Below are 19,104 nucleotides of genomic sequence, written 5' to 3' on the forward strand. Positions count from 1 at the left end.
TGGCTAGTTTTTGGCACCAAATGAGTTTTTCCCAAACATACAAAAGAAAAAGAAGACAAACTAGATTTTCAGAGATTTGGGAATTCCACATAAGTGATTATGGAGCTACAGTAGAAAAGTAGTTGGGAACAATGTGCCAACCAGCAGGGGAAAGGACAGAAATGCTGTGTCCACTCACACAGTGGGATACAGTGGGGCCGTCGCGGCGACTGGGCGAGGTCTACAGGGACCCAGGTGAATGAATCTAACGTGTGTGGCATTCATCAAGTGATACCATTTATGAAACTTTTCAAAATGTGAAATACTACTATATATTGTTTACATATAGATACAGGGAATTTAGGTTTAAAAACTTGCACGAGGAAGACACGCCAACTCCCAAGAGACAGGTCAGGAACAGATCACATTCACACTGCCATGTGCCGCCTTCAGCATAATCGTGTCCTCATGGATGCACCCTGGTGGATGCAGAATGTCCCAGCACAGGCACTCCCACGGAGACAGCCTCTCCCAGACCCTGAGTGGGAGGATGGGTCAAGGGGCCCCCGGGGCCCAGGGCTGGTGAGCCAGCATAGGGGCTCCGGCTTCATCAGAGGTCCGGTCCACTGCGGGGCAGAGAACTGTCGCCCACTACACCGTTGGCGGGATGTTGGAAGCCGTAGTTGACATAGGTGCTGCTGGCCGTGGATGTTGGGACCAGGTGGGCAGGGGCCCCGATGGCCTCTTCTGTCTTCTTCTGGTCCAGCACGAGAGCTGCATTGATATCAGGCCCTGCAGGAGAACAACCACAGAGGACCCCAGTCAGGGAGGCCTGCGCTGAGCAGGAGGGTCCTCCCTGCCCTGGTCTGTCAACGGAATGAGGGACCGCTTCTCTCAGCAAGGAGGGCCTGCCGGGTGCTGCCACAGGATATTCTGGAAGAAAGGAGAGAGGAGATCTCAGGCAGCACGGGATCTGATCTGGAAACAGAGGGGCAGGGGTGGTGGTGGAAGGGAATAGGAAGGGAGGACCCACTGTATCGGAGAGGCTGGCTGCAGGGCAGGGCGCCTGCTGACCTGGGATGGCTGGGTGCAGAGGTACAGGGGTACAGGGGGCAGGGCTGCTATGTGAACGGGCCCTGCTGGGCTGGGACCACTGGGTGCAGGAGTGCGGCGGTGCGGGAGGCCCTGGCCGGTGGGCACTCAGGCACCCGGCCTCTCACCGAGGTAGCTGAGGACCACTGGCAGGAAGACCAGGCCATGCAGCAGACCCAGCACGGTGATGAGGAGGTTGAGGCGGAAGAAGAAGATCTGGATGAGCTGCGCCTTGGCCAGGCCCAGGACGAGGATGCCCGGCAGGTTGGTCATGGCCACGCCAGCAAACACCTGCAGGGTCACAGGTGGATGTGAGGCCGGGCGCAGGGTAGCAAGCAGGGGGCGCGGGGGCCGGCGGGCGTACTCACCGCGCTGCCCATGGAGATGGTGGCCTCCTTGGCCCTCTCCAGCCGGGTGGGCCGGGTGCTGACTGCAAAGGAGCGGGTGATGTGGGACACAAACTCCACGGAGATGCCCACCGCCTGGGGCAGAGAGGGGCATTAGGCGAGCAAGAGTGGGGGTGCGGGGTCTCTGCAAGGCGGAGGGCAGCTTACCGTGACCAGGTTGATGAGCGACACGGCATTGTAACTGATGCCCCACAGGGCCATGAAGCCCACGGTGTCCACGAGGATCATGACGATGGAGAACAGGTTGAGGAGGCCGGAGCGTAGGTCCATGCCCAGCAGCAGGCAGCAGACTACGAAGGTGGGCAGCAGGCAGATGGCGAGCATGAAGAGGCCCTCGGGGACCACGCTCAGGTACTGCTCGTAGAACACGTTGGTGATCCTGCGGGGCGGAGCGCCGTCAGCCCTGCGGCATGTGGTGGCCCCCTTCTAGGGGATTCTCCCTGCCCCCGCCGCCGCTGGGACTCACGTGTAGGGGAAGACCTCGAAGGCCGGGTCGGTGCCTGGCACCTGCCGCAGCTGGGCCGTGATGTTGGCCGCCAGCGCCCGTGACACCCGCAGGGCCTCAGTGTAATCCTCCGAGTTCCGCAGCGGCTTGTGGTAGGCCATGAACCGGGAGGCTACGCCAGCCGGGGGTGGAGGAAGGGCAAGGTCAGGGCCCCGCTGTGGGCGCCCTCACACCCTGGGGCATACCTGCTGCCATCAGGGCTCGGCAGCCCCTGCAGTGGTATAGTCTTATATCATGAGCAAGGGGCGCAGAGCTGGGGGCTCGCCCACAGCTCTACAGTGGCTCCTACTCCCACCCCCACCCTCATCCCACCTTGAGCCTCCACTCCTCCTGCCGCTGATGGCTGCACCTAAAGACAACTCCCAGATAAAGCTAAATGCTGCGCTCTAGGCTTTCAAAACATGCATCATATTTTTCAAATTAATTCAATTAGTCTTCCCATGTGCATCTTCCCGAGGGGAGATCCAGAAGCGGGGCAGGGTGACCTCAGGCAGGGGCAATAGTCATCCATGTAGCCAGCTGCCACATGGTGAGCAATTGGTGAATGTGAGAAAGAGGCGTGAGTGACTCCTCAGGGCGGCACCACCCCTGGAAGAGTCTGGGAATGTCTCCCTGACTGAGGATTTGGGGAGGGGGTTGCTGCATAACACACCTCTGAGGACAGGGCAGGTGGGAGTACCCCCTGAAGAAGGAAGGGGAGAAGCTTGCAGATTGAGAGGTTCTCCCCTGGGGCTGCTGGTGACCCCTCAGGGCTGCTGGTTCAGGCCATGCTTACCTAAAACCTGGCCATCAGATCCCAAATGCACGGAGGTGTTGTACGCTGCCAGCCCACTGCAAGGAGGCCAGTGCAAAAGCTTCATCAGAGACCACAGCCATCCTCGCGATGGTCTGCGCTCCGCACTCCAGCACCCAAGTGGCTGTGCTCCCCACCCACCCCAGGCTTACCCTTTGGGACACTTGATGTTGGGCGGGTCACTCAGGAACCAGGGAAGGTACTTGTGGAACTGGTCCACGGATGGCCGGACAGGGCCCAGTGTGAAGTTCACGCAGTTCTTCAAGCAGGCTAGGGAGTCTGCAAAGAGAGGGGGGGCTCCAGGCAGTGCCACCCCCAGGGCCGGCACTGCTGCTCTCTAGCCCCTTCCACTCCATTCTCATCCGGGTCCCCAGGCACTTCCACCACTGAAACGTGTGGCAGGTGTGCTCTGGAGGTGTTTGCACTTGTCTCTGTAGGAGGACTCCCCCTCTTGGTCATGGAAACTGCCAGCAACTATGGCAGATGAGGAAGCAACGTGGGGGGGTGGCAAAGAAACGACCCCCTTGGGCCTTCCCACTACACCTACAAATGCAGCTATGGGGGGGCCAGAGCCACAGGCTGAGCTCAGCTCTCCCCACCACCACCCATGAGCGTCAGCAAGCCAAGATCACAGCTCAGGGGGTGGGACCCCATACATGTGCTCCCAGCCTGTGCCTGCACCCTCACTGCCCTGTGAGATCACGGGAGGAACGAAGAGGGCCTAGCCATGCCCCTGCCTCCTGCCTCAGCTTCCCCAAGCTGTGGTAGGTGGGAGCTCCCAGAGGCCCGGCACTCACTGACAGTCGAAGGGCAGAATTTGTCCTTATTAGCACCAAAGGCATAAAGGCGGCAGCAGGAGGACGGGGTCAGCCAGTCGATGAAGTCATCCACCCAGGAGGAGGCAGGGATGGCCAGGTAAGACCTGAGGGGCAGGGGAGAGGAGGCTGGGGATGGGGGCACCGAACCAGGTGGCCTACCCCCCAAGCCCATGACAGGAGGAGGGCAGCTGGGTAGAGTCGAGCCAGCCAGGAAGGGGGGCTGGGGGCACACAGGGCTGGGCCGGGCACTTACTCCTCGGGGAACTCGGTGGCGTACTGGATCTTCTGGGTTAAGGAGTAACTGTCGCACCCGGCACTGGAGCACACAGCATTCATGCCCGCCTCGCTGGAGAAGTTGTAGCCTCCCGTGGTGACAAAGTAGACGGGAGCCCCCACCTCAAAGTAGCGGTTCAGGAAGAAGAAATAGTCCAGCAGGTATGAGTCCTGGAACAAGAGGCAGTCACTGAGGTTGGGGCCGGACTCCTCCTGAGGGGCTCACCCTCGCTTGTGCTCACAGGTGTGCACATTCACGGAGCTGCACACACACTCATGGATGTGCACATACACGGAGGTGCATACGCACTCATGGGGGTGCACACTCAGATGCATGCATACTCATGAGGGTGCACGCACACCTACAGAGGTGCACACTCAGTCACAGAGATGCACACATGCTCATGGAGGTGCACATATGGTCCTGGGGGTGCACAGTCACAGAGGACACACAGAGGTGTACACTCACCCATGGAGGTGCGCACACACTCACCGAGGTACACACCCACAGACGTGCATACACACAGAGGTGCACACACGAGGTGCACGCTCACTCACGGAGGTGCACCCACACCCACGGAGCTGCACACTCACAGAGATGCACACACATTCATGGAGGTGCACACTCACAGATGTACACACACACCCACAGAGGTGTGCATTCACAGAGGTGGATGCACACCCACAGAGGTGCACAATGACAGAGGTGCACACACACAAAGTTACATGCACATTCACAGAGATGCACACACAGAGGTGCACAATCACAGAAGTACATGCACAGGCTCACAGAAGTGCTCAGAGGTACACACATCCTGGTGTGATAACAGGTACACCCACAGAGCACATGCGTGTAGGTATAAGCACAGAACACCAGGTTCCAACATGCATGAACATTCTCTCTCTCTCTTACACACACACACACATTCATGTACATGTAACGTTGCCCCTTCCCATTATCCCCATTTTGCTGCAGCGACAGCCTAACAAGCTGGTGTGTGACCAAAGCCCACACACATGCCCACGTGTAAACACCCACGTGCACACCACACCCTCGAGGCTGTGTATCAGGCAGTTGCATGATCTGTTCGCTTCTCCTAAAACATACAGCCTGGGAGTGGTGTGAGAGAAAGTAGAGTCGAAGGTACCAGGAATCCATCCCCCACCTGGACACCACTCTGCTGGCAGCACCTGTCTGAGAGAGACGGTGTGCAGCCACAGGTTCTGCCGAGGGCTCGCAGCTCCCAGGGAAAAGTCTGGAAGCAAATTGTGCTCGACGTCACCTGCCTTCAGCTCTCAGCATTGCAGCAGCTACCTGGCCACACACAGGCACTTTGCACCCAGCTTGAGGGGTCCAGCATGGAACACGAGAACCCCAAGCCCCTAAAAGATCGCGGATTTGCATTCTGATAGCTGACCGCTGCTCCAGCCTCACTGGTACAGTCGGGCTGCTGCCATAAGCTCCCTGGCCTCAGCCTGGCACATCTGCTGAGAGCTTTAAGTGACCAGTGACCAGTTTATTAATTTTTCTCTTTGTGTTTTCCCTTTTTCCCCTTTTGGCAGCCAGATGTTTCAGGAATGGGACATTCAAAGGCAATCACAAATACAAGAGAAGTTACCTCCCATTACCAGGGAGAGGCTTGGGCTCAGAAATGACCTGGTAAGACTATCCTTCTATACCCCAGGCTAATCTCCAGGACAGAAACACCAGCAACAGTCACTTTTTATAAAAAAGCATATCTCAGGGAAGGGGGAGAATCCGATCTTTAGAATCACCATATAAGACTTAACTGTGGGCAGCCCCAATGGCCCAGCGGTTTGTTGCTGCCTTCAGCCCAGGGTATGATCCTGGAGACCCGGGATCGAGTCCCACATCAGGCTCCCTGCATGGAGCCTGCTTCTCCCTCTGCTTGTGTCTCTGCCTCTCTCTCTCTCTCTCTCTCTGTCTTGAATATATAAATAAAATCTTTAAAAAAAAAGACTCAACTGTCCATTTTTCAACAAACATCATAGACACACAATCAGGAAAGTAGGGCCCATACCTAGGAACCAACATTTATCAACAGATGACCTCCTCGAGAAAGACCACATGGTGGACGCATCAGACGGAAACTTTAAAATGCCTGTTTTAGGGATGCTCGAAAAGCTAAAATAAGATTCGGACAAAACCAAGAAAAGAAAAGTGTGAACAAAATGGAATGATGAACAAATAGAAAATATGAAACAGAACCCAGAAGGAAATTTTGGAGCTGAAAAGTACAAGGACTACATGAAAAATTCTGGCCGTAGGTTACATGACATTCTGTACATGAAACTCCAAAAGTCTACCCCAAGCCCCTTAAAACTAGTAAATAAATTCAGCAAGGTTGCAAGTTACAAGATCAATGCACAGAAATCAGTGGTCTTTTTTTTTTTTTTCGGTCTTTTTATACATGAATCGTGAATAACCCAAAGAGGGAACTAGGGAATGTCCAGTGACAGCAGCATAAAATAATAAAGTACTTAGAAATTAATGTCACCCAAGGGGTGAAAGACCTGCACTCTGTCAACCAGGCAGCATTGCCGAAAGAAATTAAAGACACAGATAAGTGGGAAGACATCTGCATTTATGGGCTGGAAGACTGAATATCGTACAGGCTGCTAGAAAGTCTCCAGATTCAGTGCAATCCTGTTAAGATCCCAATGGCGTTTCTTGCAGATATAGAAAAATCCATCTTAAAATTCACAAGGGACTCCAAATAGCCAAAACATTCTTTTTTTTTTTTAAGATTTTATTTATCTATTCATGAAAGACAGAGGAAGAGAGGCAGAGACACAGGCAGAGGAAGAAGCAGGCTCCATGTAGGGAGCCCGATGTGGGACTCGATCCCATGACCCCGGGATCAGGACCTGGGCTGAAGGAGGCGCTAAACCGCTGAGCCACCCAGGAATCCCCAAAACATTCTTTAAAAGAAGAATAAGGGGCAGCCTGAGTGGCTCAGTGGTTTATTACTGCCTTCAGCCCGGGGCCTGCTTCTCCCTCTGCCTGTGTCTTTGCCTCTCTCTCTCTCTCTCATGAATAAATAAATAAAATCTTAAATAAATAAATAAATAAATAAATAAATAAATAAATAAATAAATAAATTTGGAGGACTCAGGGGGGGGCCTCGGTGGCTCAGTCCATTAAGCATCCAACTCCTGTTTTTTTTGTTGTTTTTTTTCAATCTTTTTTTTTAAGATTTATTTATTTATTCATGATAGACATAGAGAGGGAGAGAGAGAGGCAGAGACACAGGCAGAGGGAGAAGCAGGTTCCACGCAGGGAGCCCATCATGGGACTCAATCCGGGTCTCCAGGATCGCGGCCTGGGTCAAAGGCAGGCGCCAAACCGCTGAGCCACCCAGGGATCCCCAGCCACCCAGGGATCCCCACCAACTCCTGGTTTTGATTCAGCTCATAATATCAGGGCTGAGAGATTAAGTCCAACACTGCACTCCGCACTCAGTGCGGAGCCAGCTTAGGGTATTTCCCTCTACCCCTCCCCTGCTCTTGCACACATGCTTGCTCTATCTCTATCTCTTTATCTCTCTCAAACAAAATAAATCTTTAAAAAAACAATTGGAGGACTCACATTTCCTGATTTCAAAACTTACCACTAAAAGACCTGCACTAGGCTGGGCTCCTCGCTGAGTATGGAGCCTACAAAAGAAAGAAAGAAAGAAAGAAAGAAAGAAAGAAAGAAAGAAAGAAAGAAAGAAAGAAAGAAAGAGAAAGAGAGAAGAAAGAAAGAAAGAAAGAAAGAAAGAAAGAAAAAGAAAGAAAGAAAGAAAGAAAGAAAGAAAGAAAGAAAGAAAGAAAGAGAGAGAGAAAGAAGAAAGAAGAGGAAGGAAGGAAGGAACAAAGAAAAAAGAAAGAGAAAGGAAGAAAGAAAAAAATACATGACTATGTACAAACATTAACTCAAAGTGGATCCAACACTGAAGAGCTGAATTTGTGAAACCCTTAGAGGAAAATGGGAAAAACTTCAGGATACTGGATTTGGTAATTATTTCTTGAATGACACCAAAAGCTCAGTTAACAAAAAGAAAAATAGGCAAATTGGACTTTTTGAAAAATAAAATTTTTTGAAGACTATTTTTAAGTCATTGCCACACCCAATATGGGGCCTGAACTCATGACCCCAAGATCAAGAGTCACACGCTATGGGGCACCTGGGTGGCTGAGTCAGTTAAGCATCTGCCTTCAGTTCAGGTCACGATCTCAGAGTCCTGGAATCAAGTCCCACATCAGGCTCCCTGCTCAGCAGGGAGTCTGCTTCTCCCTCTGCCTCTGCCCCTCCCCCTGCTTGTGCTCTTGCTCTCTATCAAATAAATAAACAATATCTTAAAAAAAAAAGGACACGCAACCAATAGAAATGCAGAAAACATTTGCATCATGTACCTGATAAGGGATTAATACCCAGAATATCTAGAGAATTCCCAAAATTCACAAAGAAACCAAATCACAACAAACAAGTTGTTTCAGAAATAAGCAAAAGACTTGACCAGCCCTTTCTTCAAAGACCCACCAACGGGTAGTGAGCACATGGCAAGATGCTCAGCATTGCCACTTATCAGGCAAAGCAGGTCAAAACTGCACGGAGATGCCCCTTCACACCTGTGGGGATGGCTGCCATCGAAACAGAGAAAGAAAAAAAAGCCAGAAACAAGTGTTGATGTGGAGACACCAGAGCCCTGGTGCACTTCTGCAGGGAATGCGAAATAGAACAGCTTCAGGGCAAGCAGTCTGGTGGCTCCTCAAAACAATTAAAATTAGAATCATCCTGTAATCCAGCAGTTCTACCTCTGGGAACACACCCAAAGGAAGCAGGTTTGAGAAGAAGTCGCTCTGCATCCACGTTCAAGGCAGCCTCATTCCCAACCTCTCAGAAAAAGGGAACCCCAGTCCGCAGCAGGCAAGCAATGTGTAAACCAGATGGGGTGTGTGTGCGTGTGCTCGCGTAGTATGAACCCCTCGGCCTGGAGGGACCCGGCACAGGTGATGCTGAGCAGACGACCGCACACAGGACACACAGTGTGGGGCTCCAGTGCTGGGTGTCGAGGGGAGCAGGGGTGTTCTGGCAGGTGGGGTACCCTCACCTCCACCCTCCTCCGATACTACGGGTGCCCGGACCCCTCACAGCCGTCTTCCACCCACGAGGCTCTCAGACCCCTGGCGCCCCTGACCCTGCTGGGGGGCCTGGGCCCCGACGCCGGCGCTGCAGAGCGCAGGCCTGAGGACGCGGCGTGCCCAGTTCCGGGCAGGCCCAGGGCGGCCGCTCACTCCGCCTGCACGCCAGCTCCCCAGCTCCCCCGCCAGCCCAGAGCTGCGTGCCCGCTCCCCCCCCCCCCGCCCCCGCCCCCAGGCCCGCGGCCCGCGGCCACCCCTGCGCCTGGTCCTTCCGCGCGGAGTCCGCTGCTGTCCCCGGTTCTCGCGGCCCGGCCCTGCCCCGCGCGGGGTCGCTGACCCTCCCGGACCCAGGGGAGCACGGCCAGCGAGCCGAGGTGGTGGGGTGCGCCTCACCTTGGGCAGGGCCAGCTCCTGATCCAATCCCACGCGGATGTGGCACATGAAGTAGAGCCCCACCCCGAAGAGGCCGGTGAACAGCAGCAGCTGAGGAGGGCGGGGCAGGGTCACTAAGGCGCCCGCCCCTTGGGGGGGAGGCTGAGCAGACCCTCCCACCCCCGCCCCGCCCCTGCCCTGCCTCCGCCCGCTGCGCCACCGCCCCCCCCCCGCGCCCCCAGCCCCACCTGCCACGCAGCCCACTCCCGCAGCCCCACTAGCCCCCACACACACCCCAGCCCCACCCACCCCGGCCTCCGGCCCCACTCACCACCAACCCACACCCCCAGCCCCACCCACCGCGGCCCCCAGCCCCACTCACCACCAACCCACACCCCCAGCCCCACCCACCGCGGCCCCCAGCCCCACTCACCACCAACCCACACCCCCAGCCCCACCCACCGCGGCCCCCAGCCCCACTCACCACCACCGCCCGTGTCACCCGGTGCAGCAGGACTGGGACGTAGAACTTGCGGAAGACTCGAAGCAGGAGTCCCTCGCTCTGGCCGGGTGCGGGCAGCTTCGGGGCGCTCACGCAGCAGCAGACGTCCAAGCGGGAGGCCTGGGGGGAGGCAGCCCCTGCAGGTGGTCCCCAAGCAGCCCCCGCAGGGACGCGCCGGGTGCTGCGCTGTTTGGGTTTCTTTTCTCTCTTGATCCAACACCTCTAAACTTTGCTCTGTCGCACAAATGACAGCCCCCTGCCAACATCTCTCTTACATTTTTCCTTGACCTTTTTGCACTTCCCAGGTTTGTTTATATTCCCATAAATCACCAAGACACAATGACTTTTCTACGTGGCCCACAGGCATGCTGCCCCTGCACCCAGCCGCGCTCTCTGAGCCTGCTCCAGGACATAAAGCCCCCCCCCCAGGAGGTGAGGCCTGGGGTCCCTGCCCCCCCCCTACCTCCTGCCTCCTGCTGTCCAGAGAAAGCAGAGCCACAAAGGCTGACACCTGCAGCAAGAAGTCCAGGACGATGGCAAAGCCCGAGATCAGGGCAAAGGTCTTCACAGCGGGCATAGGGGTCAGGGCCCCTGGGGGGCGCAGGGGTGAGAATCAGGGCCTGGCGGGAAGGGGGCCACCCACAGGCAGTGCCCCCACCTTCCACCCCGGCTCACCTAGAAAGAAGCAGATGGCCTCAGACAGGCTGCAGAGCAACATGCTAGGGGCCACACTGCCCAGCGCTCGGCCGATGTGGGCCTCCCGCGGCTCTCCCGGCCTCCGGGGCAGCCTCTGCAGGAGGTGAGGGACAGCATGCAGAGCCAGCCAGGAGCAGGGAGCGGGGAGAGGGCACGCGCTCCCACTCTCCCATCAGGAGCAGATCCCCCCACAAAGCCTCTGCTCTCCGCCTTGTCCACTTTGTGGGGTCTGGCCCAGAGACACGCTTGGTGCATTTTGGGGTGTCCGTAGCAGGCTTGTTCGGACATATCCCTGGGTCCCTCAATGGCCACCAACGGGAGAGGCTAGATCAGCCTGGACTGTGGGGCGGGGCGGGCCCGGAGGAGGAGGTGTGGCAACTCACTGCAGGGCGGCACCTGGGCTGGGAGGAAAGCCCCCCTCTCACCTGGTACTCCAGAACAAAGATGAAGATGTTGTCAGCGCCCACGGCCAGCACCAGGAAAGGCACCACCTGAAGGATCACCAGGGAGGACGGCACGCCGAGGTAGGAGAAGAAGCCCATGGCCGCTGTCACTGCTCCCAGCACCACCGCCACCCCGCCCAGGCCCAGCGTGACCTTGGAGTCCACCTGCAAAGGGACCAGGCTCAGCCTCCTGGCTACGGAAGGGCGGGCAAGCTCGGCGCCTACAGGTCAGCTCTACAGGTGGGGCATTCTACAGGTGAGCTCTGCGCCTGCTCCAGGGGGGCTTCTCTGAGAGCAGGCTGCTTCCAGGAAGCATAACCCCTTGGGAAGCCACTGAGGGGAGGGTTCCGGATGTCCTGCCAGGCCAGGCCGCCCCCCTGTGCCTCTGGCGGTTCTCACCGGCACCCGGCGCCAGCTGGAGTAGCTGCCCAGCGCCAGGGAGATGTACAGGAAGATGATGATGTAGCTGACTCCGAAGATGGGGAGGTCCTCCGCCGTCGTGCGGTTAATCTCGTCCTCCAGGGAGCGCTGCGGACACACGACCCCCAGCCCCGCTGACCCACAGGCTCCCAGAGCCCCTGCAGAGACTGCAGAGTCCCGTACTCCCAGACAGGCGGGCCCAGGGCTGCTCAGGAAGAGGGAGGCCCGCCGGGGACACGGGCACCCACTCTGCAGAGCCAGGGACCCCAAAGCCTACCTCAGCCATGAATGTGACCTGGAAAGTGCCAGCTGTCCGCCGCTGGAAGGCTTTCATCTCCTCCAAGAAGGCTGCCTCCCAGAGCTTAGCCTGGGCCAGCCGGGGGTCCCCAGGGGCATAGTTGTTGAGGGAGAAGGTCATAATCAGGGCCTCCGCCTCAGAGTAGTCCTTCCCTGGGATGAGAAATGCTCAGCCACCCTCCTTCCTTGCCCCTGCTCCCCTTCCTCTCCAGCCTCACTCCTGCTCCCCTCCCCAACCTTCCATATTTAAGTCCTTGTCCAACGCTCCACCCAATTTCCCTCTTTCAGCCAAGGGCAAGACGTGTGAACCCAAGCACAGACCAGAGGACCTGGGCAGGCTGGGAGAACCTGGAGGACGTGCCAGGTCTGCAGCCCCGTGCCCCTCCCAAGCCTGGCCACCCCCAGGCAGCAAGAATCCATCACTATTCCCTCCTTCCTGCCCACTGCCCTTGCCCCATCTCACCCCCTCGCTGGCCTCCCTGGGGCCACCCGGCTTACCTTTGTAGCCACCCACGGCAAGGAAGGGGAAGACAGGGCCCCCATAGTCAGCCATGCAGCTCAGGGCTAGGGCTGTGCCATCCTTGAAGGTGAGTGGGGCGCTGGGGGGAGAAGGAAGGACTGTTCCTGGCCCTGTGCCCGCTGCCAGCACCAGCACCTGACCCCTCGGTCAGAACCATTTCTCCCAACAAGATTTCCTGAGTCCCAACCCACAGTGAACCGGAGCTCTCCTCTCATACCTGCCTGAGGCTGAGGGCTCTGGGCTGCATCCCAGACAAGGAGGTGGGTGAGCATCACACACACATGCACACACATGGCCCCTGGACTCCTCCTACAGGGTGGCTGCGCGGGCCTCGAGCTGCTCAGTCTCCTCCCCCACCAGCCTGGACCCCTGCAGGCCCTGAGTTCAGATGCTCCTGCCCTGCAGGCAGATGAGCAGCCCTGCCACCTTGGGAACATCTCTACCGAGCCTTCCTGCCTTCCTGCCAGCACGTATTGGGCTCCTGGACGAAGCGCTCTTTATTATTTTTTTAATGTTTTTTTTTAAGATTTATTTATTTATTTATGGTAGACAGAGGGAGAGAAAAAGAGAGGCAGAGACACAGGCAGAGGGAGAAGCAGGCTCCATGCCAGGAGCCCGACGTGGGACTCGATCCCAGGACTCTAGGATCGAGCCCTGGGCCAAAGGCAGGCACCAAACCGCTGAGCCACCCAGGGATCCCCCGAAGTGCTCTTTATGAGTGAGAACGACGCTCACCAGCTGTCCTAGGCGCCCTCGTTGCTGTGTGACCTTGAGCTGCTCACCACCCCTGGGCCCCAGTTTTCCTGTCTCTGGAATGGGGATAACCAGACCACCCAAGAGTTGTGAGCATCCAAAATCAAAATAAAGCCAGCATGAGGATGGGACTTGTGGCCAGAGCTTCCTCCCTGACCCACCACCTCTCAGGGCCAACAGGGGCCAAGACACAGACTCTGGGAAGTGGCCCAAACGTGGGCTTCCCCAAGGGGTGGAGCCCTGGGTCTCCCATTTAATCCCATGGTTCTCATTGTGGCGTCAGAGCCTAGGAGTCCTGGACACCCTTTCCAGGGGCATCAAGGACAAGACTATTTTCATAATAATACTGAGATGCTGTTTGCCTTTTCCCCCTTGTTTGCCCTCACGTATAAGGGGCACAGACAGTTCACCCACGTGGTTTCAGATTCCATGTTGCAACTAACACCTAGTTAAAAACCACCTGCTGACTTGGGTGAGGTATGGTAGGTGACTCCCAAGGACGTGCAAAGGCTGTCACGGCGTGGCTCCCTCGTCTGGCCACACAGGTGCAGAGCCAGGTGTTCTCACTGTACTACAACCAACAGGCCACACGCAGATGCTGGAATCCAGCTGCCTTCTACTAAGCAGGATACTGTACTACCTCTGTTGATGTGTAACAGGCTTACTCTTGTCATTTTTAAAGAATTAATACATATTCTTTCATTTCTCAGCTTCGCTTTCTCATGGGGTAGATGTCAGCAGAAAAAACCTCTGCCCAGGCCAGGGCTCTCTGGGGACTCAGGTCCTGTGTCAGAGTGTGAGCAGGCCCAAGACCAGATGTCAAGGACCTCCGCCCACTGCAGCCTCAGAGAGCCCAGGCCACTGCCTGCCCACCTGCTGCCCTCAGGGCGCGGGGCTCCAGAGCCCTCCCTCCCAGCCCTGAGGCCTCGTTAGTGTCCTGGGTACACCATGGCACAGTGCAGGCAGCCAGGCATGTGGCTACCGCCTGATAGGGGGACCCTGCCCTGATCCCAGGGCACCTCACGGGCCCCCAAGCGGAGGCATGCACGTGTGGGTCCGTCGCACAGCTCTGTGACACACAAAGCAAGAATGGGCAAGGATGCCACTGCTATGGCCAGGCAGAGCCAGAACTGGAGAGGCCACGATGGCCCTGGGCAAATCTGCAACAGCGGGTAGGAAGCCCTGAGGGAGTGGGGCTTAGAGGGGGGCAGGGAGAGAAAGGGTGTGTCGCAGCCCCTGAGACCGACATACGACATGCGGAGCCAGGCAGGACCACGGGACCTGGCTGCACATGGCAGCCCTGGCTGCAGCTGACGGCGGGGGGACTCACTTAGCACAGTAGAGAAAGTGGTCCCTCCAGTCCACCTGGGAGGTCTGGCCTGTCAGCGTCTGGTTGGCCGTGAGCAGCAGGTGCGTGCGGTTGCTCTGGAAATACTGCAGGAGGCTGTTGATGCAGCAGTCGGAGAGGCTGGCATTGTGAGGGTTGAGGGGCGCGAAGCAGATGTCCTGCAGCGAGATGTGGCGCTGCTCCTCGGGCGACCACACCTGGAGGTGCCGCAGCGTCTCCTGTAGCTCCAGCAGCTCCAGCAGGAGGTCAGAGGCCAGGACCCCACTGAAGTTCTTGGGCCCCAGGAGCAGGGAGTCGTAGTGGTAGCTGGGCCGGTTGGGAGCCGTCAAGATCACCTGGTTGGTTCGGAGGAAGGGGCCAAAATGCTGGTCGTGGAAAGCCTTCTCGCTCCGGGCTTGGCTGCTGGGGGCCGACCACAGCTCCACTGGGTCCGTGGTCAGTTCCACAAAGGCCAGGCCTCCTGACAAGGCCAATACCACGGCGATGGACACCAACAGGATGGTCAGCGGCCATGAGGCCACCCATGTGCCCCAGTTCTGGAAGCACTGGCTAAGGATGACGTTGGTGGAGAGGCTGAGTTTGTCAGACAGGCTCATGCCTGCCTTGGGGTCTGGCGTCTTGTCCTTGCCACAGGAGGAGGCCAGGCGGGTACCCACCAGGAAGGTGGTAAGCAGGGCAAAAGCAGAGCAGAGGATGATGACAAGGGCCAGCCCACCTTCCAGCCCGCCCAGGTAGAAGGTGGAGTCCAGTGCCTGGGGCTGGGGGATGGTGGGGCAGGACGCAGCACAGTCCTGGCAGGAGCAGGCCACCGTGCCATTGCCCTGGGACTCGTTGCAGGGCCTGATCTCCCCGGTCAGAGCCTGCATCCCACTCCCTAGGGCCTGGCCGGGCTCCATCAGGTGGAAGGTGATGTCTAGGGGAGCCAGGCCATTCGAAGTGTCCCCCTGGAAATTGAGCCAGCGCTGAGCATTGCAGAGGGTGGAGCCATAAACGCCACACATGGTGCCCACGGCCAGCGTGGCAGCCGCAGGGATGCGCACCCGGCTGCAAGAGTCGTAGGTCTGCTGGGCAAAGGTGTCCTGGTAGAAGGCCTCATAGGCCACCACAGCCTGGGGCCGGCCACCCCCGCCCCCAGCCACGCGGGTCACGTTGATGAAGAGACTTTGGTTGGGGCTGCAGGTGTTTTGGCAGTGCAGGTTCACAAAGTTGTCGGAGCAGGTGGGGCAGCGGGTGAGGAGGGCCTTGGTGACCGCCAGGCTCGTCTCCAGGGACAGCAGCTGCTTGGGGGAGCAGCAGGCATAGGTGGTGGTGCCCGTGTAGAGGCGGGGGCAGATGCGCTGTAGGAGGGTCAGGTGCTCACCAGTGACACGGGGGGCGGGCGTGTTGGACAGGCAGGACACATTAGACAGAGGCGCCAGTCCCCCAGACAGCTCTGGGTTCTTCCCACACTCGTCGTAGAAAGCGCAGTAGCCAGGCTGGTGGATGGGTGTGTACAGCTCACTCTGGGCCTGCGGGGCGGGACGACATCACTGCAGGCCCCGGCGCCAGGCAGCGCTTCGGGAGCCTCTGGGCAGTGGGGGCAGGTGCAGGGTGCCCAGCGGGAGGCCCTGGCAGGGGCAGGGTGTCTCCACGGTATCTAGGGGCCATGGGTGACAGGCATCGCCAGGCCTTCATCCTGAGGAAGGGGGTCACTGAAGAGGGGGAGGGGGCCGGACGGTCACATCGGACGATAAGGGGACAGGTGGGGAGAGTGGGATGGGCTGGAGGCGGCTCTGTAGTCCTGCTGAGACACGGTGGCCCGGGCCAGGCTGGGAACTGAGTCCAGGTGGCCCTGTGCCCTTGGGGCAGTGTTGCTTCGAAGGTGGCTGCCATTGCCCGAGCTGCAGCCCACACCCGGGGGCCCAGGGCCCCTCTCAGATGTTCTGTGCAGAGCTTTCCCTGCCCTCATCTGCTTGGGGCAGAAAGCCTTCACCCATCCTCCCAGACTTGGGAGTCAGAGAGCAACCTGAGGTAAGAGCCCCCAGAGCTCCCCCAGGAACTAAAGGCTCACCAGGTGATCCCCCCGAGCCCACCCCAACAGCCTTCCAGGACTGGACCCTCCCTGACCCCTCTGCTGGCCACCTCAGGCCAGGACGCCCACGGCGCACCGGTGATGGGAGGCACTCCGTCATCCCCAGGCCCCAACTCTTGGGTCCACCTAAGCCATGACCTGGGGATGTGGGCCACCCAGGACCCCGCCCCGCACCCCTTTCGGGAGCACCGAGACTCACCACATGCAGGAGCAGTGCCCATAGCAGCCAGCCCCTCAGGCCAGTGTCCGCCATCCCTGTGCAGGGAAGGGGTCCGAGGGCAGTGGGCCCAGGCCACAGGGACAGCCGGGGACAGCTAAGCTCTGGCTCTTGGGGACACAGAGTGCGTGCCTAGGCAGCTCATGTACTTAAACTGGGGGTGCGCAGCAAGGCAGCCTCCCCATGAGGGACAGCCTGGCCTGACTTGTCTGGGACCAATGGGGCTGAGCCCCACACCTCCCACGGCTGCCAGCTAGTTAATGATCCACCTTCTCTGTCCTGGCTTTGTCTCACCCTCTTGATGAGCCTCCTGGTGACATTGTCCTGGCTTTGTCTCACCCTCTCAATGAGCCTCCTGGTGACATGCGGTGGGGGAGGGGTCTCCCCTTCACCTACTTCCTGAAGCGAGAACTGGCCCTCCACGCCCCCACGCTCCCACCCCGCCCACGTGCAGACCGCCCAGCCTCAGAGCCCCTCTGTGCCCGGCCCCCTCCTGGGACCAGGCCAGCTCCTGGGACACACCTTGCACTGCCAACCTTAGCAACTGTTGTTAATTAATATTAACAGCCTGATAACAGAGGGGGTAGTTAGAGGTGGAGTGACCAGTGACAATCATCCTCCTCTGGGTGGAGGGGGAAGTTCAGTTTCCCAAGGCCTGACAGTGCACAGAGATCCCAGATGCAAAAGCCTCCTCCGCCTGCCCGGCTCCTCTGCCCCGTCCCCCTCCCTCCTGTCCCTGGGCCAGGCCTGTCCCCGCCAACCCTGCAGGAGCACAGTGTCCCGGGGAGCCCCACGCAAACAACACAGGTGCACCGTACTCACCTTCTGCTCCCTCCCTCGGGCTCTCCCTATCACCAGGTGGACCAGACCTTGGCCCCCACGGCAAGGCTGAGCTGATAAGCGAGTCTGTGCGAGCACTTCCTGTGTGGCCGCCTACTGGAGACAGCTGCAGGAAGAGCGTGCTATCTGCCGTGTGGACCCTAGCCTGACTCAGAGGAACCACCCCAGATGTGCCAGGGAAGACAGAAGCCGAGAGGGGCTCAGGCCCACCCCTAAGCCCTGAGTGAGCTGCAGGTGGGGACAAGAGTCAAGGGCCCAGGGCTGTCACGTGTGCAGTGGCCACTGTCCAGTCCCCTGCCCCTGTCCACCTGGCTGGCCAATGCTGAGACGCCAGCCCCCATTTGGGATTCCTGCCTCTGCTCCTGGGTGTCTGCCCCCATAACAGAGCCTGAGTCAAAGATTTCACTGCAAACAGTTTATCACAGGGTGGCCCCAGATGTACCAGCAGGGGCACGGGACGGCCAGGGAATGGAAGGAAGCCTGTGTGGTCTCCAGGGTCTTCCCTGGCATACCTCCAGGCTGACAGCAGAAGACCAAGGTGCTCCCCACAATCCATGCACTTCCCGCTGGGCTGTGTCCTGTCACCCACAGGTCCAGCTCCTGGAGCCAGAGGCCAGGAGGTCCCAGTGCGTCATGACTGTACCTTAGTATCTGGTTTCTGTGTTCATGCCCAACAGTATTTCCTTGGTTTTGCATTGATTCAAACCGAGATCCTAGAGATGAGATCAGTGCCAAAAGGCACCCGCTTTATGCGGTAGGTGCACACCCCTGCGCTCTTCCCTTAGGCTAACAGGAAGCACATCAAAAATCTTAGCGTGTCCAGTGAAGGGTTCAGATGATTAACACCCCCCCCCGCCCCCGCCAGGACTAAAATGCTTTCCTACTGTGGTGCTCAGCAGCCCCCGGCACGGCACCTGGCTGGGTGTGCGTGTAGTGCTCTGACCAGCCCAGGCGGCCATGGTGACCCCCTGGGCTGCCAGCCGACACATTGAGATTTGGGGTCACCTGGGGCACCCCTCATCATCCCTGTTGTCACATCTTGATGCTATTTGCTTCTTTGCTCTCCCAGCCTGCTCAGGACCTGTGATCCAATTCTGGCCAGTGTGAAAGCTTCCTTTAAAAAAACAATAATAAGGGGATCCCTGGGTGGCGCAGCGGTTTGGCGCCTGCCTTTGGCCCAGGGCGCGATCCTGGAGCCCCGGGATTGAATCCCACATTGGGCTCCCGGTACATGGAGCCTGCTTCTCCCTCTGCCTGTGTCTCTGCCTCTCTCTCTCTCTCTCTCTGTGACTATCATAAATAAATAAAAATTAAAAAAAAATAAGTGTCAGTTTTTGGAGCAGTCTGCTCTTTACAGAAAAACTGGGCAAAAAGTATAGGAGTTCCCAGATACCCCTTCACGTCCCCACAGCCCCCGTTACTAACCTCCTGCATGAGTGGGGCACATTTGCCGCAATCGATAAGCCAGTGTTGACACATTAAGTGAAGTCCACGGTTTATGTGAGAGTTCACGTTTGGTGTCATATATTCTACAGGATTTACAAACATGGAATGCCACATAACCATTTCGTATCGTAACCACGATACCATTTTAGTATCATATGGAATAG

General features: G+C 57.9%; 1 protein-coding gene across 1 annotated transcript; it reads right to left on the reverse strand.

Moving 5' to 3' along the window:
• Window positions 1-263: 263 nt before the first annotated feature.
• On the reverse strand, window positions 264-17,538 carry NPC1L1 (NPC1 like intracellular cholesterol transporter 1). Its single transcript, XM_072777191.1, has 20 exons — window positions 17,477-17,538; window positions 16,637-16,692; window positions 14,349-15,874; window positions 12,244-12,344; window positions 11,726-11,898; window positions 11,428-11,556; window positions 11,011-11,193; window positions 10,565-10,679; window positions 10,353-10,480; window positions 9,872-10,009; window positions 9,409-9,498; window positions 3,848-4,038; window positions 3,574-3,698; window positions 2,929-3,055; window positions 2,759-2,814; window positions 1,945-2,095; window positions 1,626-1,857; window positions 1,440-1,553; window positions 1,200-1,362; window positions 264-771 (listed from the first exon to the last, which is right to left on the reverse strand). The coding sequence occupies exons 2-20, from the start codon at window positions 16,688-16,690 to the stop codon at window positions 590-592; spliced, it is 3,978 nt and encodes a 1,325-aa protein (XP_072633292.1). The 5' UTR covers window positions 16,691-16,692; window positions 17,477-17,538; the 3' UTR covers window positions 264-589.
• Between the last annotated feature and the right edge of the window lie 1,566 nt (window positions 17,539-19,104).

The sequence above is a fragment of the Canis lupus genome, chromosome 15, assembly GCF_048164855.1.
Source record: "Canis lupus baileyi chromosome 15, mCanLup2.hap1, whole genome shotgun sequence".
In the NCBI taxonomy this organism is placed as follows: domain Eukaryota; kingdom Metazoa; phylum Chordata; class Mammalia; order Carnivora; family Canidae; genus Canis; species Canis lupus.

Coding starts and splice junctions, on each gene's coding strand:
- NPC1L1 (XM_072777191.1), bottom strand. CDS start 16,690: ATGGCGGACACTGGCCTGAGGGGCTGGCTGCTATGGGCACTGCTCCTG. Junction 15,875..16,636: donor GGGCACTGCTCCTGCATGTG/GTGAGTCTCGGT, acceptor CCCGCCCCGCAG/GCCCAGAGTGAGCTGTACAC. Junction 2,815..2,928: donor AACATCAAGTGTCCCAAAGG/GTAAGCCTGGGG, acceptor GCCTCCTTGCAG/TGGGCTGGCAGCGTACAACA.